The following is a 27,613-nucleotide window of genomic DNA, read 5'->3' on the forward strand; positions in this document are numbered from 1 at the left end:
TGTGTGTGTGTGTGTGTGTGTGTGTGTGTGTGTGTGTGTGTGTGTGTGTGTGTGTGTGTGTGTGTGTGTGTGTGTGTGTGTGTGTGTGTGTGTGTGTGTGTGTGTGTGTGTGTGTGTGTGTGTGTGTGTGTGTGTGTGTGTGTGTGTGTGTGTCCAGGTGAAATAAAAGACGTAGAAGTACCGGACAGCGTCCCAGTGGACCTGAGGGCCAAGCTCATGGTCTGCCTCATTCACCTGCATGTCTACGCTCCCCTGGAGGTGAACTACGTTTATCATGTGATTACAAATGGAGTCATTCCTAGCAGCTCCTTCACAGGGGCCAATGTGTGCATGTCTGTGCAGGGCCTGGCGTCGTCTCTGATAGAGCAGAGCCCAGAAGAGATCGGCGACTTGTACCTGGATGTGGGTGAAGCCTACCTGGAGGAGGGCGAGTACATGTCCGCTCTGCCTCTGTTCTCTGCCCTCGTCATATCTGAGAAGTACAACCTGGCCGTCGTCTGGCTCCGACACGCAGGTAAAGGCCAGCAGAGAATATGTTGTCTGTCTTGTTCAGGAAGTTGAACAGTGTGTGACCAGCGTGAGTGGATGTCTCCATCTGTTCTCCCCTGCAGAGTGTCTGAAGGCGCTGGGCCACATGGAGGTGGCAGCAGAAAGCTACACCAAGGTGATGGAGATGGCTCCTCAGCACCTGGAGGCCCGCCTCTCCCTGGCCACCCTGCAGCAGCAGCTGGGCCGGCCTGACTGCGCCCTCAAAGCCCTGGAGTCCATGTATGACAGCGACACGCTGGCTCAGGACTCGTCAGCCGCGCAGAAGGCAAGAGCGGAGAAGGATTTGATTTTTATTTTTTTTTTAAAGATTTGTTTTTGGCCTTTTGCCTTTATTGATAGAGGACAGTGGATAGAGTCGGAAAGGGGGAGAGAGTGGGGAGAGACATGCGGGAAAGTGGCCACAGGCCGGACGCGAACCCGGGCCGCCCGCGCGAGGAGCGAGGCCTCGCAACATGGTACGCGCGCTGTCGCTGCCGCTGAGCTATCGGCGCCCCCAAGGATTTGATTTTTATCCGATTTTTCAGAACGGGTCAGGGAGATTCCTGGATCACAGTCATGGAGTGAACAATGACTCTCTTATCTTCTGACATGTGATCTTTGCAGGAGCTGAAGCTGCTGTTGCATCGGTCCACACTGCTGAAGACTCAGGGTAAAATGGAGGGCTACCTCGATGCTATGATCAGTATGATCTCCATGCTGCTGAAGGTAATAAATGTGCTGTCCCCTCCTCTCTCTGTCTGTCTTCAGCTGCTCTGTCTAATCAAGACTAAAATAGTGTGTGTGTGTGTGTGTGTGTGTCACAGGTGGCCATGCAGCGAGCGAAGGTGTGTGTGCGTTCTGTCATCATGTCAGGAGAGAGTCACCTGAGGCTGGTGAAGGTTAAAGACGCAGTGCCAGAAATTGATGACCACGAAGCGGCCTATCTGGATAACACAGGTTATACTATTCACCTGTGTGTGTGTGTGTGTGTGTGTGTGTGTGTGTGTGTGTGTGTGTGTGTGTGTGTGTGTGTGTGTGTGTGTGTGTGTGTGTGTGTGTGTGTGTGTGTGTGTGTGTGTGTGTGTGTGTGTGTGTGTGTGTGTGTGTGTTCTATGTCTTCACACCTGGTGGCCTGGCTGATGTACAGAGCGTGTCGTTGGCAAGAGCAAACAGTCACCATCAGCACCATATGTGAAGAAAAGCTCTTTAGTGGAAACGTTCCAGGCTTTAGCTCGTTAGATAACATTTGTATATAAGCTACACTGATATGGAGTTATTGAGACAAATATAATAAAGTGTAATATCTGTTCCTTGTTCTCAGGTAAAACCAACGTCCTGTCCAAAGAGGACTGGTGGCAGCTGCTGGTGAGCTGCGTGCTGACGCTGTGCGAAGTGAAGCGCTTCGAGGAGGCGGAGCTGCTGGTCGAGTCGGCCATGGAGTTCTTCTCCTTCTACGACAACAAGCCCAAGAGGAAGGAGATGGAGTTCTTTGGACTGTCCGCCACCATCCTCGACCACAACCACTACAAGGCCTACAACTACATCAGGTAGACTCACGTGTGGAGAGCAGTCGGACAGAGGAACATGTGACTCTAATTTCACTTTTTGTCTGTTGATCTCGTCAGATTGATGTTGATGGAAAATGTGGATCTGCCTCAGCTTTGGAACATTTTTAACCAGGTGTGTCTACATTTCTGTTTCCAACACTTTTTTTTTGTTCATGCCGAATTTAAAAAAAAAAAAAAAATGCATTTCTTCTTCTCTTTCCCTCCCTCAGCTGACCATAACCTCCCATCACCAACGCCACCATCGCTTCTGTCTGCGTCTGCTGTTAAAGCACCCAGACAACCACGCCCTGTGCGTCCTGTGTGGACACAACGCCATGGTGTCCGGGAGCTTCAAGCATGCTCTCGGTACAAAACACCAAACTGCTATATATATACTGCATGTTTTAGCTTGTTCAGTACAAACTGGTCTGAAGTTCCCCGTGCTGCAGTGTCCTTCCCATGATGCTCTCAGCCACATGTGAAAATATGAGAAGATAAAGTCAGTCAACTTTCTCTTCCTGTGATGTTGTGTGTCTTAAGGTCAGTATATTCAGGCTTTCCAGACTCACCCGGACAACCCTCTCTACAGCCTGTGTGTGGGTCTCACCTTCTTCCACATGGCCTCTCAGAAATATGTCGCCAAACGACACACGCTGGTGCTACAGGTACAAAGCTCCAGTGTTTTTTTTGTTGTTGTTTTTTTACTTTGCAACTGCACCCCGTGCTCGTGTGTTTGAATCCACGGTTGTGTCTGCAGGGTTTCTCCTTCCTTTGGCGATATGTGGAGCTGCGTGGAGAGTGTCAGGAGAGCATGTTCAACCTGGGCAGAGCGCTGCACCAGATGGGCCTCACACATCTGGCCATCCATTATTATCAGAAAGCTCTTACGCTACCGGCGAAGAAAATGGATGTATGTAAACATTCAACTCACAGTTCAGCAATATCTCCCTCGTTTTCATGTCGGACGCCTCCGACTCTGTCACCATGTCACTCTATTGCATTCAATGTGTCCTTCTACCACCTCACCCTCCTGCAGGGTATCCCAGACGACCAGCTGGATCTGAGCAGGGACGCCGCCTTCAACCTGTCCCTCATCTACCAGGCCAGCGGGAACACGGAGATGGCCCGGCAGATAATCAACACACACTGCATTATTTGAAAGCGTCTCATCTCCGTTCTTGATTTTTTTTGGCTCAGGAGAGTTTGAGATTCAGTCCCTGCGAAGCGCTGCTTTGTTTGACTATGGAGGACTAAAACGGACTCATCCATACACTCTGCAATGAAACAGAAATAACACCTGAAACCTGAGAATTGAAAAAGCCACTTTTCTGTAAATAAATTAGCCAGTAATTTATTGTTTCAGTGTTTGGCCTACAATAACTGAAAACACAAAGAAATACCTGAAGTACACACCATTAATACCAAATACAGTTTTTATTTACTCCAGTATCTCTCGATTCTTTCACTCCCTCACTCGTCCTTTTTTAGGTGAAATGAAATTTAGTCTGTACTTGTTTGTACGCTTTTGTAAAACATTAATATTGTAAACCATGATGCTGTTACCGTTTCTGTGAATACGATTATATTTTGTTCAACAAAACAATTTCCAGTTTATGTTTTTGAATCTTCAAAGTGTTTTAAGACTTTTAGATTGTCGGTGATGTGAGGAAAAAAAAAAAGGATGCATGGATGGACTTTTTCTTCTGTTGTTGCAGGGATTATGGTGGTGGGATTATTTGCCAAATCCCGCCCTTTTCTCCCATCCCAACCGCCTGCTTTCATCCTGTTTCCTCCCCGGGGTCACAGCGCTCCATCTAGGCCAGCACCAGGGGCAGACAGCCAGGCCACCGGAGACCACAACTACATGTTGAGGTCAAAGTCCAGTTTGAAATAATCGTCTCGTTTTGAACTCAGACTCTAAACGAAATCTTTCCTTACCCGCCTGTGCACCAAATTAGATTCTTCTTTTCTCATTTTGTCATGTTTTTGTCCCAGCTGACTGCAGCCGTGTGGAACAAAATATTTTTGGGAAAAACCCCTTTCCAGTGCTGAATTCAAAACAGGACAATAAATCAAAAAGTATTCTGCATCTCCAGATATCACAGATATGGATGATTAGCTGACTCGAATTCGTCACACTACTGCTTTTTTAGATAACTGGATGTTTCAAACAAGGTAGAATGTCATTTTAGAATTCAAGTGTCTTAATTGCACACTTTAATTAATTTATCCTTGGCTGACCTTATTAAACCTCAGCAGCTCTGCCTTCATAATGTTTAGTTATTGGATTGATTTCGAGTAAACAACATCCCCCCCCCTCAAACCTCTTATGTAGCGACCCATTTAAAGTCCGCAGACCTCAGTTTGGGCAGCTGCGGTCCATGGAGGGGGGGTGGTGGTGGGAGGTGTTTAATCTGTTATTTTGATGCCGTGCTCGAGCAGTAGCCTACAGACCCCAACAACGAGGCCTGCCTTGGAAAAAGAAAGTTCCTCACCAGCACTTAAAAGCGAATCTGCGGTTCATATCAGACCGGGATTCTGTTTATTTCTCGCCGGAATGGCAGCGCGCGTCGACGGCTGGAGTGAAGCGCGTGAAGCGGCGGAAACGGGGCGGAGGATGTGAACTGGTCCAGCCAAATAAATAAGATATGAACGCGTCTTTCTTTATACCAAGCCTGGCAGCCTCACTCACAAGTCGAGGACCGTTGTGCCGTGACGAGATGCCAACCATGATTTAGATACAAGAATCATACAAAGCTGACATTTTCAGAGGGAGGTTTCGTATCCGACCGCAGGTTGGAAGGACCGAGAGACGGCGGCGCAGCGCCCGGGCTCTGGTGCGCCGGATCCCGCTTGGAAGCAGATGAAGGGTCGGTGGTTGCTGGGCCGTGTGGAAGTCCGTCGTCCATGATTGAGCGGCTATTTCGGGGATGTTTCTTTGCATGCAGAAGGGGTTGAACACGACATTTGAATCGCTACGGCAAAAGGTAAGCGAAGTATCTCTTGTGTTTGTGCAGCATGATAGAAAACAAACTGGTTATTTTTGTGCAGTGTTGATCTGACAGCCTGATTTGACAGCATCAATCCATTAATTGACGTTTTGTACGGACGTATTGCATTACACAGCCTATTTTTTTGCACTCATCAATCTGTTTGCTGCTCTGTGAAAGACTGACACCGCCTGAGCTGGTGTTTATGAGGAGATGAAGTCATGCTTTGATGTGCAACAGTGACTAATAAAGGCCTCACAGAAACAACAACAGCCAGAGGAAATCTTTGTCAGCTGCAGCATCATATATGGTGCTGTCAAAATGAAAAGCACCTCAAAAACGGGGGTAAGTCCACAGTGATTTCAACCTGCTAACACACACATACTGTTAGTGCATGTGAGTAAATCAGATCAGAGCTGTAGTCTGCCCACACAATCAGCTCAGTGCCAGTGTAACAGGCCAGCTCATCTCCTATTTCCTCCCTAATAGCTTCATGTAGGGTCTGACCCTGATCCTAATCTTTATATAATAAACTAAAGTGAAGTCTAAGGTCACACTTGTCAGGAATCAGTTTGCATTTGCCTCAGATTATCCGTTGGTAAATAATTTAGGATTTCTTACTTTTTTTTTTTGCGAGCAGGACTATTTGACTATGCAGAAGGAACATCACTGTGTTCAGTGTCTGATTCAAGGACACTTTAGCAGGATTGAACCTTGGTCCGATGGATGTTATAGGATCTATATTCCTCCACCACTCTGCTCCATCTTTGGATTGCACACCAATGCAAGGAGAGTCTCTTAGTGCTGATCCTATTTTTGACCACTAGCCCTATTGACCCGACATTTGAGACCACTCTCATTATCAGTGCATCCTGCCTGGGGCTTTTCTTTGAATTCCACACCATACAAACAGCTGGTAGTGAAAATCTTTTAAACTAATACTTTAATAATAATACACACACACACCTATAAACCCTGCAGATCCGTTACCCGTGCCCTTGTTAAAGGAGAATGCCGAGCATTACTTTCTGTATACAGGAAGTGACAATTCAAGTTGCACGACACTAAACTTGAAGAGCTCATGGGGACAGATGAAAGAGTCAAATTTAAAACAAAAGAGGCGGAGATATTGTCACTTTTCTTACCCCACCAAAAACAAAGACTACAGTTCCCATAATGCATCAAAGACTTGAATAATGTACAGTCTGTATTACAATGTAGTGACTGGTTAGTAAACCATCCTTGCTGTTCTCTTGGGTCGTGTCGTGGAAAATAAACCTCATGTTTGTTTGTTAAATATAAAGTTAATGATTGCATTGCTTAGCTACAATTAGAGAGTGTAAAAAGGGGACATAAAGTCTGTTGTTGTTGTTTGGCACACAAAAATCCTTTTCCTAGTAAGTCGCTGAACATAACCTAATTATCGAGGTACATGTTTTTATTGTAGGAACAAAAACAAAGAACTGAGAGCTTTTACTGCCTGGCATTATTTGTTTGAAGGTTCACAGACTGCTTACATGTCCCACTAAGCTAACGTAGCCACACGCTTTAGCTCCTTGTTTAGCATCATGAAAGAAAAGCTAATCTACCAAATTCTTCACTTTCGTCATTTCATCCCCAAAAAGGGTCGTCTTTGCTTCGGCGCTGACTCAAACCTCCTCAGTCTGTTTGAGCACAGTCGGTCCTGTTGGGTTGGGTGCTGTGGCCCGCACAGTGTTGGAAATCTAAAAACACACACACAAACTGGCACAGAGGAATGTGATGGGTGTGTTGGGGACAGGAAGCTGTCGCCTCTGACGGGACCTCCTCATTGTTCTACAATCATGCAGCAGCTATTTCAGGACTCCAGTGAGTCCACTCTCACAGATGTATGTTTTTACTATAACTATAACATTCAGCTAAAGAGGCCTGCAGGTTGTTCATCAGATCACACCAAACCAGAGATCCTGCAATATCCAGAAGAGTCTCTCAGAACTATTTGGGCAAATAGGACACATTTCTGGCATCTCTTCAGGGACTGGGTCAGCCTCTCCACTTGTGATTTAATTAGCTCTGTTTTTAATCTTTGCATCACATTTCTCCTGGTGCAGCTTTTAAGCCCTGACACTTGCATTATTCAGTGATGGAGCTTTCTCTGCAGACAAGTAGGCCGAGCACTGCCCCTCCTCGAAGAATCTGTGAGAGTCAGAGGCCAGCCCACAAACTTTTAGTTTTTATAGGAAACACTCCTCTTTATTCAAACACAGGTGTTGGGAGTCTATGCAGGATGTGCACCATCACTAGTGGCTGGCTGTGTATTGAAGTCAGAGTCTGGCTCTGTTTTTGCCTGCTTGTGTGTATATTTAGTCACAAAGTCTCACCATTTTTATAAATAACCTGCAAAGCAGACTTTAGGCTGCTGCTTGAGGACTTCAGGTGGATTCAGGTACGGGGGCCCACATGGTCAAATTAGACCATTTCAAAAGTTCATTTAAAATGTTACATTTATCTGATCATCAGAAATGTACATTTCGATTGATTTCGAGTTGATGTCGGTGATTTTGACTCCCTCTCCATCAGAAGGCCTCAGACTTCCCCTCCTCTCCTTACCGTCACACCTGTTTGAATCCGCCCCCGCTGGCACCTGGCTGGCCCCGCCCCCTCCTGCTCACCTCGAAGCAGTCTCACACCCAGACAGACTTCTCCCTGAGTTGAGTTCATCGTCAGTACTTTTGACTCTGCCGTGATGACGGAGGCCTGTTTGGATATTTTTCTGCTTTTCTCATGGACACGCCGGCCTGTTGACCTCGTAGGTTTACATTGATCAGGAGGGCACCAACATGACTCTCACTTAATGCTAATGCTGCTCTGTGTCTATACTGAGAATATCATGAGTCACTGTTTGCGAGAAAAGATCTGATAGGTGTTGGTTGGTTTTATTCCAGACAGCTAATCTTCATGTAACGTATCAGGATTCGAGGACCGGAGGACTCCACACGGGAGTGGACCTTTAAGCTGATGGGGTGGCCCTGCCCCTGCAGCAGCTCATCCTTTTATAGCGTAGCTCATGATCTCACACACCTCAGTCAAATCCCTGCTCAGATGACCACACACACTCCGGCGCTCTTGGAGGCGTCGGGGCAGTAGGGCAGTGATGAGTCAGCTCTGTGATCCCGTCGACGCACCTTCTCTCTGTGTGTGTGTGTGTGTGTGTGTGTGTGTGTGTGTGTGTGTGTGTGTGTGTGTGTGTGTGTGTGTGTGTGTGTGTGTGTGTGTGTGTGTGTGTGTGTGTGTGTGTGTGTGTGTGTGTGTGTGTGTGTGTGTGTGTGTGTGTGTGTGTGTGTGTGTGTGTGTGTTTTGTGCCTCGCTGCAAGTCTGTACATCTTCACTTATGTGTGCATATGTGTAGTGATAGCATGGCGCCAGATCCCCCCCCTCCTCGCTCCACCGCCAGCCTGTGCAGAGCGCCAGTGTGCTGAACACAGAAACAACAAATCCTTCTTGAAAAGTCGACTTTATTTTATACAGCTCATTTAAAAACACGTCGGACCAACGTGTGCTGTAAGTTTGTCTGAGCACATTACATCCAAAACATGATGAAGAAAGGTCAAAGGAGGGATGGAGAATGTTTTTCCTCAGATGTTTGACTCTTGCAGCTCTGTGGGTAAAAAGTGAGAGTGTGCAGATAAATGATGCCTCTTGGTTTTAACACGTCATAATGAGATGCATCCTTCCTTCCTTCTATAATGGAAGAGTCCCGCTGTGTGATCACTTCAGGAATATTTAACAGACCTCGTGTCCAACAGAGTAGAAAACAGATTTGATCAGTGATTTATTCTGGATTTAAACTAAATAAATGAAACTTATGATTGAGCTGTTTTTGATTGTTTAGTCCAGGAAAGGCCGGAAAAACAAGCCGGAGCTTTCAATCGAGAAAGCTGGAAAAATGTGACTTTTCTAAATTCACTGATACTCTTAATAGAGTTTTTAACATTTTACTCAAATCCAAAATAAATAAATACAATCAAAATGAATGATTGTACATATTCACACTTGTAATTACAGATGTGAATATTCTGTTTGTAACTAATGAGAAAAACCCATTCAGTGATTGTTGTTGTCACACCTGAAGGTCGATCTGCTGTAGTTTTTATCAGGTGATTTTCGATGAAGTCTGTTTAAGTGTCTTGTCCATCTTTGAAAACGTGCACACTCCAGCTTCTGGAGCTTTCTGTGTTTCCTGTCCCGACGACTCTCCTGTCAGTGTTTCTACTTTGGACGGAGGACTGAGTGTGCAGCTCGGCGCAGGCTGACACGTGAAGAGCTTTAGAGTTTTATGTGCAAAGCTGGAGAGGAATGTTGGGCTGTGAGGCCCATACAAACAAGGTCAAAGATCATCTATTGAGAGTGAGGGCCACCAGGGGGCGTGGTTAGAGAGCAGACATGGAGGGAGGGGGTTCTTTAGAGGTCAGATATGAATAGCTCAGACTTTAAGTGCGTCCTTGAATGCGACACTGAGTGTAAATTGAATTAGAGTGGGCAGCGGGTCAAATGATCTCCCTGCACCGACGAACGCTGATCAAGACCGAAATGTCTGAGATCTTATTTTCTTTAGACTCCGGTTAGTTTAGGGCACTAGATGGAGGATTGTTAAGGGTGTTAAAAAAAAGAAGAAAAGCATGGCTTTAGATGATCTCGTTAGTAGAGTTCAGGTGTTTTACCTTGACTTCAGTGAAAACACCTTAAAAGAAAAAAATCAAATTCAACAGGCTGAAAACTTGTAAAATCTGTTTTTCTATTTGTATCTCGTTTCAGCAGCGATTTCATACTTGTTAGAATTTGATTCGTACACAGCACTCTGAGTTAAAATGAGTTGGACAGCTGGATGGACGCGTAGCTTCGGCCGGGCGGTCGGGGCTCCAGCTGCAGATTGAAGCAGTGTGCTAATGCAGCGGATTAGAGACGACATTCTGTCAAAAGTAAATCCTCCCATTCTCTGTTTAATCCCACCGCTGGATGAAGGACTCTTACCTCCTCAGAGTTCCACGTGTGTGTGTGTGTGTGTGTGTGTGTGTGTGTGTGTGTGTGTGTGTGTGTGTGTGTGTGTTCCATGACACAGCAGCAGGGTGTGTGCTGGAGTGTTTTCTGAGAGCGTGTGCTTTAATTTGTCAGACAGCCAACCGATCAGCTTGCGTGCGTGTGGCGCCTTTTTGAGAACGGTGCCAGCGGCGTGGTGCTCAGCGCTGGCCTCTGCCCTGAGCTATTTATACATCTGTGTCCAGATGTGTGGGCGTAAGTGTGTTACACTGATTTATAATTTAGCTCTCACATCCTTGTGGGTAAAAAAACAGAATGCATTCAGAGGATTTTTACTAAACTTGTCGTCACAACTTAATTAGGAATCCCAACTCGTCTGCACGCAGCTTGTTCTCCTCTCAGGTGACGATAAGAATGAGGTGGGCAGCTTCCTCGGACCCGTTCCTCAGAGCACGAGACTATTGATAGGCCGCGCTTGTGCGCACATTGTGAGTAAGTCGTGTGTGAGTTTTCCAGCCCTGCACAGTCACGTCTCGTTTCCCCCCCCCCCCCCTGGTTGCAGCTCTGTTCCTGTGATGAAGAGTTCCCGACGCGTCGAGCCGTGTGTTTCCCACGAAAGGAGGCGTGTCGGTCCGGAGCTGTCCAGACAGAGATGATGTCATGGCTTTTCTTTCCTTGTGACATGAACAATACGTGGATGTTCAAATGCAAATGTTTCCTTTACAGCAACCAGACAATGTAACCCATTAGCCAATCACAAAGGAGCCTTGATATTGACCAGATTTGATCAACAGTTTTTATTTTACAGATGATTCCTGGTTTTATTACTGGAGAGAAACGGATAAGTAGGTCAAACACATCTACACATGTACTGAATGCATGAGGTGAGGATACATTAGTGCTGTTGGGCTCATGGTAGACTAGTGAGCATCAGCATCCTGTGATGAGGCGTCCGCTGTGATTACTTCTTCAAACAGCAAAATAATCCAAAGCAATCCAAAGCTAAATTTAACCCACATTTGTCTTTTTGATTTGCCGTCATTCACTGATAAGAGTTTATTTTTACTCTGCATGGAACATTGTCTTACTAACACATGTTCTCAGTCAATCCGATGGTCATTTCCTGTTTATTATTTCATGATAACTAACGATGCAAACGTTCAACTCAAACTAGAAACAACAGTGAGCCGTCCGCAGCTTCCGCCTGCGTTTGAGTTCTTCTTATTTCAGCTCTTCTGCTGTTCAATATTTTATTCTGATCCATCTTCCCTCCTTCCTCTCTCCCTCTCTCTCCCTCTCTCTCTCTCTCTCTCTCTCTCTCTCTCTCTCTCTCTCTCTCTCTCTCTCTCTCTCTGTTCTCTCCACACCTCAAAGAGGGTGGAGGCTGTGCGTGCACATCCGTCGTTGTGGCGGCTGAGCTCAGGTCTGATGCGATGCTTTGGCGTAATCACCTGTCCCTTTAGAAACCAGAGTGCACGTGTGAACCGGTTCACCTTTCAAGAAGCTGTTGGTGAACACTAAATATAGCTCTGGTTGATTATCCTGGTGCAGTCTTTTGTTCTGCTGAAACACGCAAGGCTGCAAATCTTCATTGATTTTGACTTTATTGGTCTGCAGGATATTAAGAAAAAAAAAAGGTGATTATAGCAGGAAGTGCTGTAACACAGGTGAAAGGAGAGATCTGTGCATTACTTTATCTCTGTGTATATCATTCCTCCCCTTGTGCTCCGTCATATTCCCCTTTTTAAAGTATCATCATTCTGACTTCCTCTCTCTCTCTCTCTCTCTCTCTCTCTCTCTCTCTCTCTCTCTCTCTCTCTCTCTCTCTCTCTCTCTCTCTCTCTCTCTCTCTCTCCATCAGGTCTCCAACCTTCCTCCGCCCTCCTCCCTGTGGATCAGACGAACGCCCTGTCTTCAGCCCTTCCTCCTCTGTGAAAGCACCAGCCGAATGATTTCCTCACGTCTCCCTGTCCTTATTCATAATGGATACCCGGATGATTTATGAAGTGCTCTAGTGCTCTCGAGCAAGGCACAATGCACAGTTGTTACAAAGGATGAACTGAGATATCGGTGAATGATTTAAAAGAGGAGAATAGAGAGTCATCAGAGGTTCGGTGATGCTTCAAACTGCCTTCTGGAGCGACGACTAGTGCGTCCTGGGAACTCTGAAGTGCCTTGCCCAAGAGAACGGCAGCAGGGCAAAAGAAATGCACATCAAGGAAACCAAAATAGTCTGATAGTTTTTGAGAAATTCAATCTCCATCCTTTTCTCTATCTTCATTTCTTCTTTGGTGCGTTCAAGCTAAAGGCACTAGGTGTCTCCTCCCTTCCTTTCCTCTTCCCTAACTTCCTTCCCTCTCCCTCTTTTTTTTTTTTCTTCTTTGGCTCACCCACCTGGCCTCCACCATTCGCCCCTCCCTCGCTACGGCTGTCCTCCCCCCTCGCCCCCCGCCCCCAGCCCTCCTCCCCCTCCCCCTCCCCCTCCCCCACCTCTGCCTCCACCTCTGCCCCCTCCTCCCCCCACCACCATCATCATCATCATCACCACCACCACCCTCAGTCGCATCACCACCATCACCACCACCAACTTTCCTCCTCTCCCCCTCGCTTCTCGCCCCCTCCCTTCACTTCCTCTGCCACTTCTGCGGTAACTATGGCGATGGCAGCCACAGCCTCCTCATCCACGTCCTCCCCGACGACGGCAAACGGCAGCGCCAGAGAGCACTTGCTGGCGGTGCGTCGCCGCACCACGCACTCGAGGCCGTACACGATAGGGTCCGATAACCTCCGCAGCCTGTCGGTGCAGGGACCAGTCGGATCCTCCACTTCTGCGTCCTCTTCTTCCTCGACTGTGACGTCAGCGAACCAGCAGGAGGCGGCGGTGGGACTCCAGCGAGCCAATAGCGACACAGACCTGGTGACGTCAGATAGCCGCTCGTCGCTCACGGCGTCTACGTACCAGCTGACCCTCGGGCACAGCCACCTGGTCATCTCCTGGGACATCAAGGAGGAAGTGGACGCCACTGACTGGATCGGCCTGTACCACATCGGTGAGCAAATGACCTCCTCCGTCTGACGAGTGGAACAGTCCTGCACATCGTGATGATTAAAATAAGGCCAGCACCTGCTGATGATTGGCATGCTAGGCGTGCTATCATGTGCAGCGTGTCGTTACTTAGCAATAAGCTGACAAGGTAGCATGATGTGTATAATGAATCTATATATTCTACATGTAACAACAACATGGTGCTCAAATGGACTGTTGTCGTGGTCATCATTCACGTGGGCGTGTTCGTCCACATGACGGCCCTCCTGTGCGTCTGTCGCTGGACTCAAACTGCAGTAGCATAGTTCTATGATGGGGTTGCAACTCGTAACTCATCTCAAGGTTAGAACATTACATCAGCATCATGCTGCTACATTAACCGGCTAATGGATTGTGTGTGTGTGTGTGTGTGTGTGCGTGCAGGTTGCACTGATGAGACAGGATGCTGACTCAGCATCAACAGAGTTTGAAGTCTGTTTCTTCTCATATTACACACGCTCTCTTTCTCAGCAGTGCTCAGACGTCCTCCTCGCTCTGCAGAGACGTTATGAGGTTGTGAATGGACTCGCAGCCTGTTACCCGTTTACTGTCAGGGACGGACACATAATAACTTCTTTATATCCCCGGCTGAACACAACTAAAGCTTTGAATGAGATCAAATAAAAGCATCCTGTATTTTCTGCTGCTTCCACCCCAGAAAAGGAAAACCCTCACGCCTCAGGTGACAGTCAGTGAGGGCGAGTACCTGTGAACAATCCTTCATCCCAGACGGAGAGAGTGATGGAGAAAGCCGGCGTAAGGCGATCTCCTCTCCCTGCTGAAGTCTCTGCAGCTCTTTCCTCGTATCGATCCACCAGCGGAGGGATTTTCTGAGGTGTTCCTCCCCAGGGGCGAGCCCTGTTTCCAGCCTGGCTGTCGGCCATGCTTCCCTGGAGCCGCGTGGCTCTATACCCGCTCTCTTCTGTCTGACCTGTGTGTGTGTGTGTGTGTGTGTGTGTGTGTGTGTGTGTGTGTGTGTGTGTGTGTGTGTGTGTGTGTGTGTGTGTGTGTGTGTGTGTGTGTGTGTGTGTGTGTGTGTGTGTGTGTGTGTGTGTGTGTGTGTGTGTGTGTGTGTGTGTGTGTGAGGGTCACACCTTTCACATGGTAGTATATTAGGTGTGGATGATTGCAGGGTTATCAGGTCGGACAGGTGTGTGTATGTGAGGTAAACGTACCCGCTGTCACTAACAAAGGCTCAGGGTTTATTGAGGGTGACCCGGTGTGTGTGTGTGTGTGTGTGGGAGGCTGACTGACAGCAGCATTGATCCTTCAGGACGCAGGCCATTTGTCACAGCACACACACATGAATGTTTGATGGCTGGACGGGCAGCTTTATGACCGGAGGGCAGAGCTTCCTGCAGGATCAGGTGACCTCCTGCTTGTGGCGTTCTGAGAGGCTGCCGCTTGTTTTCAATGAGTCAATCAGTGTTTGCTTGAACATGATTGGTGGACTTAATTACTTGATATGTACTCGCTGATAACAGCCACAAGGAGCCAGGTCATAGTTTTTGTGTACTGTAACTGGTCCACATGATAACAAGCCCTCTAACATGACTTGGCATTTATTTCCCATCACGTCACACCGTCTCATTGAAACCTTCGTTGGTGGGCATGAACATTGGTCACACGGAGTGCGTCTCGAGCTTGAAGCTATTTCCAGGTTTTAAGACTTGAGGAGGCGATGCAGAAAGATCAGACAAAGAAGGAACACTGCGAGCTGCAAATGAACGACCTCAATAAAGTACCAAATCTGTCGCTCGCTCCTGAATCTGGTCGTTCTTTGTTTTGCTTTCAGATGAAACGTGTGTGGCCAACGTGTGGGACTCCAAGAACCGCGGCGTGAACGGCACCCAGAAGGGACAGATCGTGTGGAGGCTGGAGCCGGGACCCTACTTCATGGAGCGTGAGTGGGTTTTTTTTGATGTGCTGCTATATGAAACTTTCTGCAGCATCATGTTGACTGTTCTTTATTGACGTTATGTATTAAACAAGTTGACCTTTGTGTATTTTTCGAAGGACAATCTGGCTCAAAAAAATGAAAATAAAAATCTGCACTAAAAGCTGTGAAATGGTCGTCTCTGGAGTCGGTAAAGGTTTTCAGCCTTCACATGTCAGTTTGTCTCGTAACTCTTTTTTTTTTTTTTGTCTTTTTGCAGCGGAGATAAAAGTCTGCTTTAAATACTACCATGGTGTTAGCGGAGCACTAAGAGCAACAACACCCTGTATCACTGTCAAGAACCCTGGAGTGCTGGTACGTTCCGTGCACATCCTGAACCTCCACGTGAGCTGGATGTGTTTGGTTATTGTTTGATTTTTGATGTGGAAGGAGTGTGGTGTCGTCACCGGAGAGAAAGTGGAGCAGAGAGAGACGTTTGCTCCAGTTGAGTCAGTACGATTTAAAGCTCTCCGTCCGTTATCTAACTCTGTTGGCTGCTCCTTTCAACTCTTCATCAGCTCTCCCCTGAGGAGAAAGATCACTCTTTAAATGTCAGCTCTCTAAATGTTTTTTTTTTTTATTCTTCAGGTTGGCAGTGAAGGCCAAGGTGAGGACCAATCAGGGACTGAGCACTGTAGGAAACTCGTCAGCTTCACCCTATCAGGTGAGTGGATGAGAGGTTGTTTTTTCTCGTCTCGTTCGGATCTCGTCACATATGAACGTGCGTGTGATCTTCCTGGCTCTAGACATACGCGCTGTGGGCCTGAAGAAGGGCATGTTCTTCAACCCTGACCCCTACCTGAAGATGTCCATTAAACCGGGGAAGAGGAGCGGCCTCCCCAAGTTCACCCACCACGGCCAGGAAAGACGCTCCTCCATCATCGCCAACACCATCAACCCCGTGTGGCACAGTGAGGTCAGTATCCTTCAAATCAATCAGAAATGAGCGATAGCTTTCTCGTATTTATCAGTGAATTAAAAATGAATGAGAAAAAGAAACGAAGCAGATGTAGAAATGTGAAAGTGTGTTGTGTCGTAGAAATACACCTTTGTGGCGCTTTTGACTGACGTGTTGGAGATCGAGGTGAAGGATAAGTTTTCCAAGAGCCGACCAATCATCAAGCGCTTTCTGGGTCAGCTGATCATCCCTGTGCAGAGACTTCTGGAGGGGCCGACGGCTGAGTGAGCACACACACACACACACACACACGGACAGAAAGAGAGTCTGCAGAGACTTCCGACCTTCAGCATTTAACCGCAGTGACTCGACATCGCTCAGTCAATTATAATCAATATGCCCCAATCAGCTCATTGTTCAGCCATTGATTGCCTATTGATCGACATCATGTACTTGTATGAACTTTGATGCATATGCACAGTGTGCTCGCATGTTTCTCCCGAGCTGATGTGTGCGTGTGTGTGCAGCGATCAGCCGGTCAGCTACAGCCTGTGTCGTCGTCTCCCGACGGACCACGTGAGCGGGCAGCTGATGTTCAGAGTGGATCTCACCTCCACCGGACAAGAAGGTGTGTAAGCGAGGGGGAATGAGACCCGCATGTGAGATGATTACTTTGTTCAACATCTAAACCTCACCTTTCTGCCAGAAGCTTCCCCAGACGCCGGCGGGAGCCTCCTGGGTGCCGCGGTGAACGGTGACCCGGGCAGCCCCTCCGACGACGAGGACCTCCCTCACCAGTCCTCGCGCGTCGCATGTGGCGTCTCCCCCACAGGGTCTGACGACGGCTCCTCGTTAGTCAACGGAGCGTGTTACTATGGTGACGACTGTGTGTGGAGGGACGCTGGGCAGATTGGGGAGGAGGGCCTGCTTCCTTTGGCTGTCGGGGGCCACACCCACCGGCAGGTGTCGCTGAACGACTACCTGGACACAATCGAGTCCCCCAGAAGCCCCGGTGAGCGGCCTCTGGCGGCGCCCTCGCCAAAACTTCGCTCAAGCTTTCCGACAGACACTCGCCTCAACGCCATGCTGCATATAGACTCTGATGAGGATGAGGAGACGGCGGGGCAGCACAGGGAGACGCAACAGAGCTCAGGCTCATCAAGTGGACCAGCGACATCAGACCCTCAGCAGGGGGGCGAGGGGTCCAAAGCAGAGCTCACTCGAGCTGGAGCAACAGAGGCCAGTTCCTCTGCTTGTGCTCAGGCCGGACCTGAGCCCGCTTCGGCTGATCCTGGAGATGCAGATGGAGCCAGTGGGGTCCAAACACCTGCAGCCACTGAGGCTACGACTGGAACCAGAGAGCTCACCGAGCCTCCAAGCTACAACGGGGAAACGTGTGCAGCTTCCAGCTCCTCTGAGGCAGCAGCAGGACAAGCAGCCGAGCCCGGGGAGTCTGTGGGGGAGTGTACATGTCAAGAGCAGAGCAGCAGGACGGGTGCAAACCTGGACATACCTTACAATCCTCCACTCGGTCCACTTTCTCCCATACAGGTGAGCAGCTGCAGGGAAGGTGACTCAAAGCTGAATGAGCTCGTGTTGAAGTTTAATCATCTTTTCTCTCAGGAGGTGGATGCAGGAAAAGAATTGGCTCCCAAGGCAGAGGAGGAAGGGGCGGAGTCATCGAGCAGCGAGGCTAACGGGCCGATAGCTGCAGACGCTTCCACCAGCAGCATTGTCGCTGACCAGGGAGGCGGGGCTTCTGAAGCTGGTAGGTCATGATTATAGAAATCATCCATCATGATGTGCATGTTCTCTGTAACATGCTGTGTATTCGACAGGAGGGGGAGCCAGTGGCGGCGCGGCTCAGGAGAGAGAGGAGGAGGGGGGCGAGGTCTGGAGGAGGAGGCAGTCCATGCAGGCGTCAGGGGGCGTGGCCCAAAACCTGGAGGTGGGCGGGGCCAGAGAAGGTGTGAATGGGGCGGCAGGAGCTGAGAGAGAGACAGGTGATTATAGAGTAAAAAACAAAAAGAGCAAATGTTTCTGGACTGTACACCTATGATGACATCATGTTGTGTGTGCAGGCGCCACTGCTCAGGTGAATGGTCATCAGTCAGTTCGCTCCCTGCCAACCATCCGCCATGACATCAGTCGTTACCAGAGGGTGGACGAGCCGCTACCGCCGAGTGAGTGTGTGTGTGTCGTGTGTGTTTCAGCAGGGTGGCTCTCTCTTCAGTCCTCACAGCACTGATGATGATGATGATGATGATGTTTGGTTTTGCAGACTGGGAGGCTCGTATCGACAGTCACGGCCGCATCTTTTACGTCGACCACGTGAACAGGACCACAACCTGGCAGCGTCCCACCGCCCCCCCTGCCCTGCAGACCCTGCAGAGGTCCAACTCCATCCAGCAGATGGAGCAGCTGAACCGCAGGTGAACATACTGACATCCTCTGATGTCACGCTGATATTAACGACCTGTGTTACTAACACACAGATGTTCCCACTCTCCAGATATCAGAGCATACGAAGGACTATAACCAATGACAGCAGACCAGAGGAGCAGCCGGCCAATGAGCTGTCGACGGACGAGCCTGACATGCAGCCTTCCATGCCAGGTAATCCCAGCATGCACTGCTTCTCTGGTGTATCTGGCGTTCAAAAGCGTCCTGGAGTCTTAATACGGGCGCTTTTTTTCTCTCTCTCTCTCTCTCTCTCTCTCTCTCTCTCTCTCTCTCTCTCTCTCTCTCTCTCTCTCTCTCTCTCTCTGCTCTCTCTCTCTCTCTCTCTCTCTCTCTCTCTGCCTCTCTCTCTCTCTCTCTCTGCCTCTCTCTCTCTCTCTCTTTCTCTCTCTTCTCTCTCTCTCTCTCTCTTTCTCTCTCTCTCTCTCTCTCTCTCTTTCTCTGTCTCTCTCTCTCTCTCTGCCTCTCTCTCTCTCTCTTTCTCTCTTTCTCTCTCTCTCTCTCTGAGCGTTTTGCAGAGCTGCGCAGGGACAACAGTGTGACTCAGTCCAGTTCCAGGTCTCGTCTGTCCTTGCTGCTCCAGTCGCCCGGCGCCAAGTTCCTCACCAGCCCTGACTTCTTCACCGTGCTGCATTCCAACCCTGTACGCACGCTCGTATTCTGCCTTCTCTTTATCTCCGCGCTGCTCTTCTGCTCAGAAGAAAGTAAAACCTTCACTTCAAGAAAAAGGCTCAAAAAAGTCCGAAGCTTTTGGAGGGTGGTTTTGTTTTTATGAGAGATGTCATTTTAATTCTAATTTCCATTGATCCATGTGTTAATCATTTATCAGGTATTTGCACAACATCACAGAGCTTTTCCTTTTTATGATAAGTTGAGTGATTAACATCTCGCTCCCCTCTACTCGCCGAAACATGACCACATGCTGTACGTGTTAGTGATTTCATAACAGCACACTCTCTGTCCGTCCCGTCAGAGTGCCTACCGTATGTTCACCACCAACACGTGTCTGAAGCATATGATCAGTAAGGTGCGTCGGGATGCTCACCACTACGAGCGCTACCAGCACAACAGGGACCTGGTGGCCTTCTTCAACATGTTCGCCAACAAACAGCTGGAGCTGCCCAGAGGCTGGGAGATGAAGCACGACCACACCGGCAAGGTGGGGTGACGGCGAAATCCTTTGATGAGTCATTTGATGAATTAAACGTGGCGTGCATAACAGTTTGTTGTTTTTGTGTTTAACCGGGCAGCCTTTCTTCGTGGACCATAATTGCCGTGCCACCACCTTCATCGACCCCCGGCTGCCTGTCCAAAGCTCCCGACCCCCGAGCCTCCTCGCTCACCGCCAACACCTGACCCGCCAACGCAGCCACAGCGCCGGGGAGGTCAGCCCACGACGACTGGTAAGTCGCAGGTCTGGTGGAGTCCAAGCTGCTCCTCTGAAGCCAGACAGAAAACCAAAACACTCTTCTTCTTCTCCTCCTCCTCGCTCTGCAGGTGGGTGAAGACCCGCGGCACGCCGGCCCACCTGTGCTGCCACGACCTTCCAGCACCTTCTCCTCCTCCGCCAGCAGGGGGCAGTGTCCAGATGTGGTACCAGTTGGTGAGTCCATAAAAACAGAACACATGTGCACATGAATGCCCCTTAAAGAGGGTCAAAGGTGAGCTTATAAGACGGTCCGTGCTCTTTCTGTAGCGTACAACGACAAGATTGTGGCGTTTCTACGGCAACCAAACATCTTTGAGATTTTGCAAGAGAGACAGCCCGACTTCAACCGGAACCATTCACTCAGGTACACACACACACACACACACACACACACACACACACACACACACAGAGTGCAGTGTTTTAATGATTACCTTCCATGACAACAGGGAGAAGGTGCAGCTCATCCGCACAGACGGAGGCTCGGGATTGGCCAGGCTGTCAGGTGACGCTGACCTCGTCATGTTGCTAAGGTAAGACTTGCATCTGTGTTATTATCTTGAACTTCCCCCCGGGGGACAAATCAAGTTTACTGAATTGAAGCGTGTTGTTTCTTTGTGGTTTCATGGTGTTTCTGTCTCTCTGCTCTGCAGTCTGTTTGAAGATGAAGTGATGTCCTACGTGCCTCCTCACGCCTTACTGCACCCCAGCTACTGTCAGTCACCTCGAGGGTCACCGGTCTCTTCCCCACAGAACTCGCCTGGTAGGATAACAACAGTTGCATTAAAGAAGGAGTGGCTGAGTCGATTTAGTCATTGCATGTTGCAGCGTGTGGTTGATGTGTCAGCTGATGATGCAGCTGTCTCAGGTACCAGCTTGCCATCGAGGCTTTCATCCATCATCACAGGCTTATGATGAAAAACTACTTTTACTGGCTGAGTTAAAAAAAAGCACACACTTTCCAGGTTTGTTCAAGTCTGTGCTCCAGGTCCAGTGAATCTTTTCCTGGCCTCAGTGCATGTATGGGTATTACTGCTGCTAACGTATGCTTGATACAAAACACTGTGGGCCATTAATGCTTTCAAAAAGTCCCGTCGCTGAACGTCTGCATGGAAAGTATTCAGTGCAACATGCTATCTTGTCTCTGGCTGCAGGCACTCAGAGAGCTAATGCCAGAGCTCCAGCACCCTACAAGAGAGACTTCGAGGCCAAACTGCGAAACTTCTACAGGAAACTGGAAACGAAAGGCTACGGCCAAGGACCCGGGAAGCTGAAGTAAGAGGACCGTGTCTGAATCATGCATGTGAAGTGTTCCCATGAGCGTCTGTCCACCGACCACGTTTGTGTCTCAGGTTGATCATCCGTCGGGACCACCTGTTGGAAGACGCCTTCAACCAGATCATGTGTTACTCCCGTAAAGACCTGCAGCGCAGCAAGCTCTACGTCAGCTTTGTGGGGGAGGAGGGGTGAGTCCACGAGAGGAGGCGAGCACACTGCTGCTCTGTGCTGACGTGCACACTCAGCAAAGGGTGTGTGTGTGTGTGTGTGTGTGTGTGTGTGTGTGTGTGTGTGTGTGTGTGTGTGTGTGTGTGTGTGTGTGTGTGTGTGTGTGTGTGTGTGTGTGTGTGTGTGTGTGTGTGTGTGTGTGTGTGTGTGTGTGTGTGTGTGTGTGTGTGTGTGTGTGTGTGTGTGTTTCAGGTTGGACTACAGCGGGCCTTCCAGAGAGTTCTTCTTCTTGGTTTCCAGGGAGCTTTTCAACCCTTATTATGGTCTGTTTGAGTACTCGGCCAACGACACCTACACGGTCCAGATCAGCCCCATGTCGGCCTTCGTGGACAATCACCACGAATGGTGAGTGACGACGGTGAAGCTGCCGCGTGATGTTTAAGGACCAGGTGACCAGGTGTGTTTGTTGGTACCTTTCAGGTTTCGCTTCAGTGGTCGTATTCTCGGTTTGGCTCTGATCCATCAGTACCTCCTGGACGCCTTCTTCACCAGACCCTTTTATAAAGGCCTCCTGCGAATGTACGTGCAGCACCTGTCACTCATGTCTCTGCATTAAAAATCTGATAAACAGGAATTCTCTTGGTTATCGACCTCGCATGCCACAGTTTTTAAATGTGCATTAAAAAAACCTCCTCTCCCACCCCGTAGCCCGTGTGACCTGAGCGACCTCGAGTATCTAGACGAAGAGTTTCATCAGTCTCTTCAGTGGATGAAAGACAACGACATAGAAGACATGCTGGACCTCACCTTCACCGTCAACGAGGAAGTCTTTGGACAGGTAGGAGGAGGAGTCAGTGTGTCTGTCCTCAGCGCTGACTGTTGCTTCCTGTTTAGAGAAACAAAGACTGGAAGAGGTGGTGTGTGTGTGTGTGTGTGTGTGTGTGTGTGTGTGTGTGTGTGTGTGTGTGTGTGTGTGTTCTCACAGATAACAGAACGAGAGCTGAAGCCCGGAGGAGCCAACATCCCCGTGGCCGAGAAGAACAAGAAGGAGTACATCGAGCGGATGGTGAAGTGGAGGATCGAGAGAGGCGTGGTGCAGCAGACGGAGAGCCTGGTCAGAGGCTTCTATGAGGTGGTGGACGCCAGGCTGGTGTCCGTGTTTGACGCCAGAGAGCTGGAGCTGGTGATCGCCGGCACGGCCGAGATCGACTTATCAGACTGGAGGAACAACACGGAGTACAGAGGAGGTGTGTGCCTTTTTTTCTGCTTTGTGTGCATACATGTAAAGGCCTTGTGACGACTGATTGACTTCCCCCCACCATCCTGTTAAGCCTAAGCCTTTGTTACCGCGGTAACGAGCATGATGTGCTGTGTTCAGGTTATCACGACAACCACATTGTGATCCGCTGGTTCTGGGCGGCGGTGGAGAGGTTCAACAATGAGCAGAGACTGCGGCTCCTGCAGGTGTGTGTGTGTGTGTGTGTGTGTGTGTGTGTGTGTGATGGTGACAGAAGAACATTTGGTTATTAAAAAAAAAAAAAAAAAAGTGGATTGAAAATTTTTTATTTTATTTGTCCTTTTCTTTCCGTCTCGCTCGCGCCTGCCTGCCTTCAGTTTGTGACCGGCACGTCCAGCATTCCTTACGAGGGCTTTGCGTCTCTGCGAGGCAGCAATGGACCTCGCCGGTTCTGTGTGGAGAAGTGGGGGAAGGTCACCTCACTGCCCAGGTACACACTCATCAACATGTCCAGGACGGGAAGCTGTCAGCCGAGGATCCAACTTTAAATGAGTCGTACTTTGTTGTGATAGAAATGGATTCTCATCATTGTGAGAAAAGGTCAACATTAATAATTGTAAGCGGCGTGTGTCGTTGCTTTGTGTTCTCTCTCTCTCTCTCCAGAGCTCACACGTGTTTCAACCGGCTCGACCTGCCTCCGTACCCGTCCTTCTCCATGCTGTATGAGAAGATGCTGACGGCCGTGGAGGAGACCAGCACCTTTGGACTTGAATGAGATCCCAGCGACTCTCAGTGTAACCAGAACAGCAGGTCCCATCGAGCCGGGTCTGAAGTCTTTTTCTTTATAATTCAAGAGAGGCATGATGCTGCCCCGTGAACTGATTCTAACCCCTTCTTTTTCTGTTGCACTTGCACATTTTGAGCACCTACTTAGTAACACACGAGTTCACCCGTGTGGTGTGACGAATGAAGAGCCGCACTGCCTTTGGGACTAGAATCATAAACTTCCAGGATCGGATCAATCGGAGGCTTTTTGTCCCCTCCCCTTTTTTTTTCTTTCTGATGCCAGAAAGTAAAAGTAGAAGACGAAGCAAACACTGCCTTCACTGCAGGAGCCGAGTGCACTCGGCCTCTTTCATTCCAGTTTGGATGGACCTGTGAGAGACGCCCTCTTTGCAGCGCAGCGCCGCCTTGTGGCCTGTTGTAGTAACTGCACTAGTGTTGTTTGTTTCTCGAAGCCTTTTGAGGAAGCAACTTTGTGGAGTTTGTGCGTTTTTATCCAGTGAACCGCCGAACAGAAGCTTTAGTATTATTGTTACAGTATTTTCATGCATAAGAAAAAAAAAACACTGTTTTCTAAAGGATGTGACAGTGACATGTTGTGATTTGAATGTAAGTAACTTTATGATGTTGACAGTGTGAGAATCAGTTTGCAAAAAAAGGCCACCACTTGTTTTAATAAGAACATGAAGGTACAGTGTGTAGCTGTATCCACTGACTTTGTATTTGATTGATTTGATTGAGCTTTAAACCAGGACTATTTTCTCAAGTTGACTCCTTCTACACACATTAAAGTGAACACTTGTATATCTGAACACACAAACTAAACGACAGGTACACACACACACACCAGTGGGGGAGACGGAGACGTGACATCGTTGGCTTCCTCATGTATGGCACGAGATCGGACAGCCATGTCAGAGACGTCCCACGAAGCTGGACGACAGCTGTGAAAAAGACAAAGATTTCCAGTTGCCAATTTGGAAAAAGAAAATGTTGATTCATCTTCCAGTATGAGAAAGTGTCCAACAGCATAATTCATTGTTCAAATGAAACACTTAATTTTCATCGATATGAGCGTCCGCACTTTGACCAGGAGATCTGAATGATGGAGGGTTGGCTGTATATGTAAGGCTAACTTTGATGACACATGTTAATCTTTCTCGTGACGTCTCACACCGTTGAATAATCCCCCCTGGATTTGCACTCTGTGTTCTTTTTGTTTGCTGACGTTAACGTGGCGCGCTCAGAACGGACAAAGCATGAACATTTTAGAAAGCAAACTTTTTATGTTGTACGTGGAGACACTGGTTAGTGTCCTCTTCACTCCCCTCGCACTTTGAATGTAAGCACGCCTTGAACTGACACTGTCGGCCTGAAACACTTAGGAAGGTCCTGAATGAACAATTAGACCCCTGAACGGCTTCAAACTCATCATTACTTTTTCATTCATTTGTGTGTCAAATTCAAACGTGTAGAAAATGGTGAATATTTCATCATACTTCATGATATACTTCAACTTCGATCGTGTTCTGGTTTGGTCATTCAAGGGTATTTTACATCCAATAATTCTTAAGTCTTTTCCACACTTCTGAATGTGATCTTTGACATGGTCAAAATGTAGTTTGACTCTGATTATTAAACCATTTTTTATCGGCGGTATCTTTTTAAATCAGTAATTTGTGATTTGTTCATGATGAGAAAATATCTGGAAACCCCTTTCATCAATTTAAACTTTGTTTGTTTGGATTGTTCTTTCATTGTGACGTAGTTTTATTTTCAAACAAGCCTTTGTCTAATCACAAGTACTTTTGGTTTCACAATGTTTGTTGGTGGAAGTGGGCCTCTGTAGACCAAAGTAACTAAAGACACACTGCTTTTTTAATGGGCTTCAAGGAGACATATAACCATTAGACCCCACTTTTCAACCTTTGGAACAAATTTTGATAAAATTCTGAACTTACAGTTTTTCCTTTTTACACTTTTTAGAGAATGGACTTTGAAACAAGATACACACACAAACACTTTTTGGTATTTGGTTGAAACTTGAATAGGACAATTAGATTTTAATGTATACCCTCAGTCTAATTCTAATGAGATGAATAGTTTTGTTTCCCTCACTGAATGCACTGCCCTCTGTTTGTCGAACCAGAATGTACCAAAGTCTTGAGCCTAAGCTGACTGCCTCACATCTTACAACCAACCACTCTTTCTGTACAGTCCACCTCACTTTTAGAAATGAATGTGTCCGCACTCTTCTCCTGAAATAAATTTCATTTCTCTATGCAAGCTGTTTCTTTTAATTTCCTCTTCACTTTGGCTGACATTGAAAAACTGATAAATAAAATAAATACATGCAATACATAAGTAAAGACATGCAAAAGTGTATAATTTTACAATGTAATTCTTTGATATATGTCAAATATAAAGTTCCCCATGTTTATATTATGTAATCATGTTATCAGCTTTATTTACACGATTCATTCAAGGCAGGTAAGTAGGTTTCCTTTTTATTTATTTATATATATATATATATATATATATATATATATATATATATATATATATATATATATATATATTAGTCCCCTTGAATGTCTATAAGTATTTGTTTTATGTCTGTCTGTTAGATCGCAGAATAAAATAAAAGAACCGGAAACGCGTCAGTGTGACGTCAGCCAAGTTCATGACAATTTCCGCTAACACGTGTGCTAATGCTAACAGTAAATAGTTTGTATTGAATAATGCGAGGAGGAGGAGGAGAAGAACACGGTGTTGTTAAATGAAAGTGTGAAAAACATGAGAGAGACAGAAAGGAGCGCGTGAGTGTTTGGCGGGGTCATGTGTCTGTGATTGAGATATGACACACAGGTGTCATACAGGTGTGAGCTTTGCACAATGATCCGCAGGTGGACGGACTCTGAGGAGACTGCAGAGGATTGTCCAGGTGAGTAAACTTGTCGTTTATTCCTCTAAACATTTAGCTGTAAAGCGCGTTTCTGTAGTGTTTATTGATCTGTGTGCAGAGTAAGAAGAGAAAACAAAAGAAAAGAAGCGTGTCTGTGAAATATCATGACATGGAAAAAGAGTTGGTGCGTGTCGTGAAGAGATAATTGATTAAAGGTGTTCACACTGTTTACTGTAGACTCTCCTGAAGCTTTAAGATAAGAACATTTTATCAACACGATAAAGAGTTAAGACCACCAACTTAGTAAATTAAAGTGAGAAATGGCGCCATCTGGTGGTTAATTGTATGAATTTCCTTGTAGAATTGACAAACATCCAGCAGAGGGCGCCCTTTGTATGTAAAATGATATAGAAGCCATAAAAAGCACTTCTCTGAATGCAGCATGTCCTCGTAGACAACAAATAAAGTGACATAGGCAGTTAAATGAATTCCTTTTAAACGGATCATATTGTAAATGTAAAAAGCAATTACATATTGGAGTTTAAACGATTGTATAGTAAATTATTCAGATATAAATTGTTGTACAGTTTTACCTGAGACCTGTATTTAATTGAGTCTTCATCTTTTAACCCTGTAATTTGTTTTAGTTTATTTTGATGTCTTTGACTTTTTTAATCAATATGCACTTTTCAATTGCTTAACATTTGATCAATTCAATGAATAATAAAATAAGTCCTGTCTGTCGAGACTTAAATTATGATTTAAAGATTTGATGGAAACCTTTACAATTTAAACATTTTATTCCAGCTACAAGTTTTTGAATGAACACTTCTTAACCTTCAGTATATACACTTAATCTTTAATCATAAACGATAATACTGTAAATTATAAAACTTAAATCACAGTTTTGAATGATCTTATGTCCTTTATTAAAACAGGTTGCTCTCTGTAGTCTTCTTGTTAATCCTCAGTATTTATTAAACATATTCTTTGTTTTGTTTGACATCAGGAACTAAGATGTGTTTCTCTTCCTCTGCAGCAACGTCATCGTAGATCTGCAGCCTGATTGGACGATGCGTTGAAGTGATGATGGAGTCTCTGCTGAAGATTTAAGATAAGAATATTTTATCAACATTGCTTCACTGACTCTTCAAATAGACTTGATGTTGACCTCGGTGTTTGTCCTGTGTGTTTCAGGTGAACCTCTGTGGTAAGATGATTTGTCTGTTAGAAAGTGTTTAGTGTGTTTAATTAGAATAAAGTCATGTTTACATTAAATGTGCTCTCTGACTCTACTCATTACATATTCAATGATAGCAACATGTAAATCATTTACACCAGTTTGTTCTGCAG

The 27,613-nt window shown here is 47.1% G+C and overlaps 2 protein-coding genes across 4 annotated transcripts; both read left to right on the top strand.

Moving 5' to 3' along the window:
* The first annotated feature begins 139 nt into the window (after nucleotides 1-139).
* On the top strand, nucleotides 140-3,722 carry gtf3c3 (general transcription factor IIIC, polypeptide 3). Its single transcript, XM_079335939.1, has 11 exons — nucleotides 140-258; nucleotides 343-514; nucleotides 612-814; nucleotides 1,153-1,254; nucleotides 1,353-1,485; nucleotides 1,850-2,075; nucleotides 2,154-2,208; nucleotides 2,306-2,441; nucleotides 2,616-2,740; nucleotides 2,833-2,985; nucleotides 3,112-3,722. Exons 1-11 carry the CDS (start codon nucleotides 217-219, stop codon nucleotides 3,232-3,234), a joined length of 1,470 nt encoding a protein of 489 aa, XP_079192065.1. The 5' UTR covers nucleotides 140-216; the 3' UTR covers nucleotides 3,235-3,722.
* Nucleotides 3,723-4,411: 689 nt separating this feature from the next.
* hecw2b (HECT, C2 and WW domain containing E3 ubiquitin protein ligase 2b) lies at nucleotides 4,412-25,636 on the top strand. 3 transcript variants are annotated; one of them, XM_079335923.1, is made up of 30 exons: nucleotides 4,412-5,062; nucleotides 11,943-13,131; nucleotides 14,962-15,069; nucleotides 15,323-15,417; nucleotides 15,691-15,766; nucleotides 15,849-16,018; nucleotides 16,142-16,284; nucleotides 16,528-16,628; nucleotides 16,707-17,551; nucleotides 17,624-17,768; nucleotides 17,839-18,003; nucleotides 18,082-18,183; nucleotides 18,282-18,432; nucleotides 18,513-18,616; nucleotides 18,979-19,103; nucleotides 19,434-19,619; nucleotides 19,711-19,863; nucleotides 19,958-20,063; nucleotides 20,157-20,253; nucleotides 20,339-20,422; nucleotides 20,543-20,652; nucleotides 21,044-21,164; nucleotides 21,242-21,355; nucleotides 21,588-21,740; nucleotides 21,816-21,914; nucleotides 22,044-22,173; nucleotides 22,321-22,582; nucleotides 22,714-22,799; nucleotides 22,950-23,062; nucleotides 23,236-25,636. In XM_079335923.1, the coding sequence occupies exons 2-30, from the start codon at nucleotides 12,735-12,737 to the stop codon at nucleotides 23,345-23,347; spliced, it is 4,653 nt and encodes a 1,550-aa protein (XP_079192049.1). In that variant the 5' UTR covers nucleotides 4,412-5,062; nucleotides 11,943-12,734; the 3' UTR covers nucleotides 23,348-25,636. The 3 variants fall into 3 exon arrangements, with proteins under 3 accessions (XP_079192049.1, XP_079192048.1, XP_079192050.1); XM_079335922.1 differs by lacking the exon at nucleotides 4,412-5,062 and adding an exon at nucleotides 10,661-10,965; XM_079335924.1 differs by lacking the exon at nucleotides 4,412-5,062 and adding an exon at nucleotides 10,661-10,965 and having other exon boundaries at nucleotides 16,710-17,551.
* The last annotated feature ends 1,977 nt before the right edge of the window (nucleotides 25,637-27,613 follow it).

This window comes from Symphodus melops (genome assembly GCF_947650265.1).
Source record: "Symphodus melops genome assembly, chromosome: 23".
Taxonomy (NCBI): Eukaryota; Metazoa; Chordata; class Actinopteri; order Labriformes; family Labridae; genus Symphodus; species Symphodus melops.

Coding starts and splice junctions, on each gene's coding strand:
- gtf3c3 (XM_079335939.1), top strand. CDS start 217: ATGGTCTGCCTCATTCACCTGCATGTCTACGCTCCCCTGGAG. Junction 2,442..2,615: donor GAGCTTCAAGCATGCTCTCG/GTACAAAACACC, acceptor GTGTGTCTTAAG/GTCAGTATATTCAGGCTTTC. Junction 2,986..3,111: donor TACCGGCGAAGAAAATGGAT/GTATGTAAACAT, acceptor ACCCTCCTGCAG/GGTATCCCAGACGACCAGCT.
- hecw2b (XM_079335923.1), top strand. CDS start 12,735: ATGGCGATGGCAGCCACAGCCTCCTCATCCACGTCCTCCCCGACGACG. Junction 18,004..18,081: donor AGGAGCTGAGAGAGAGACAG/GTGATTATAGAG, acceptor TTGTGTGTGCAG/GCGCCACTGCTCAGGTGAAT. Junction 22,583..22,713: donor CAACACGGAGTACAGAGGAG/GTGTGTGCCTTT, acceptor TGCTGTGTTCAG/GTTATCACGACAACCACATT.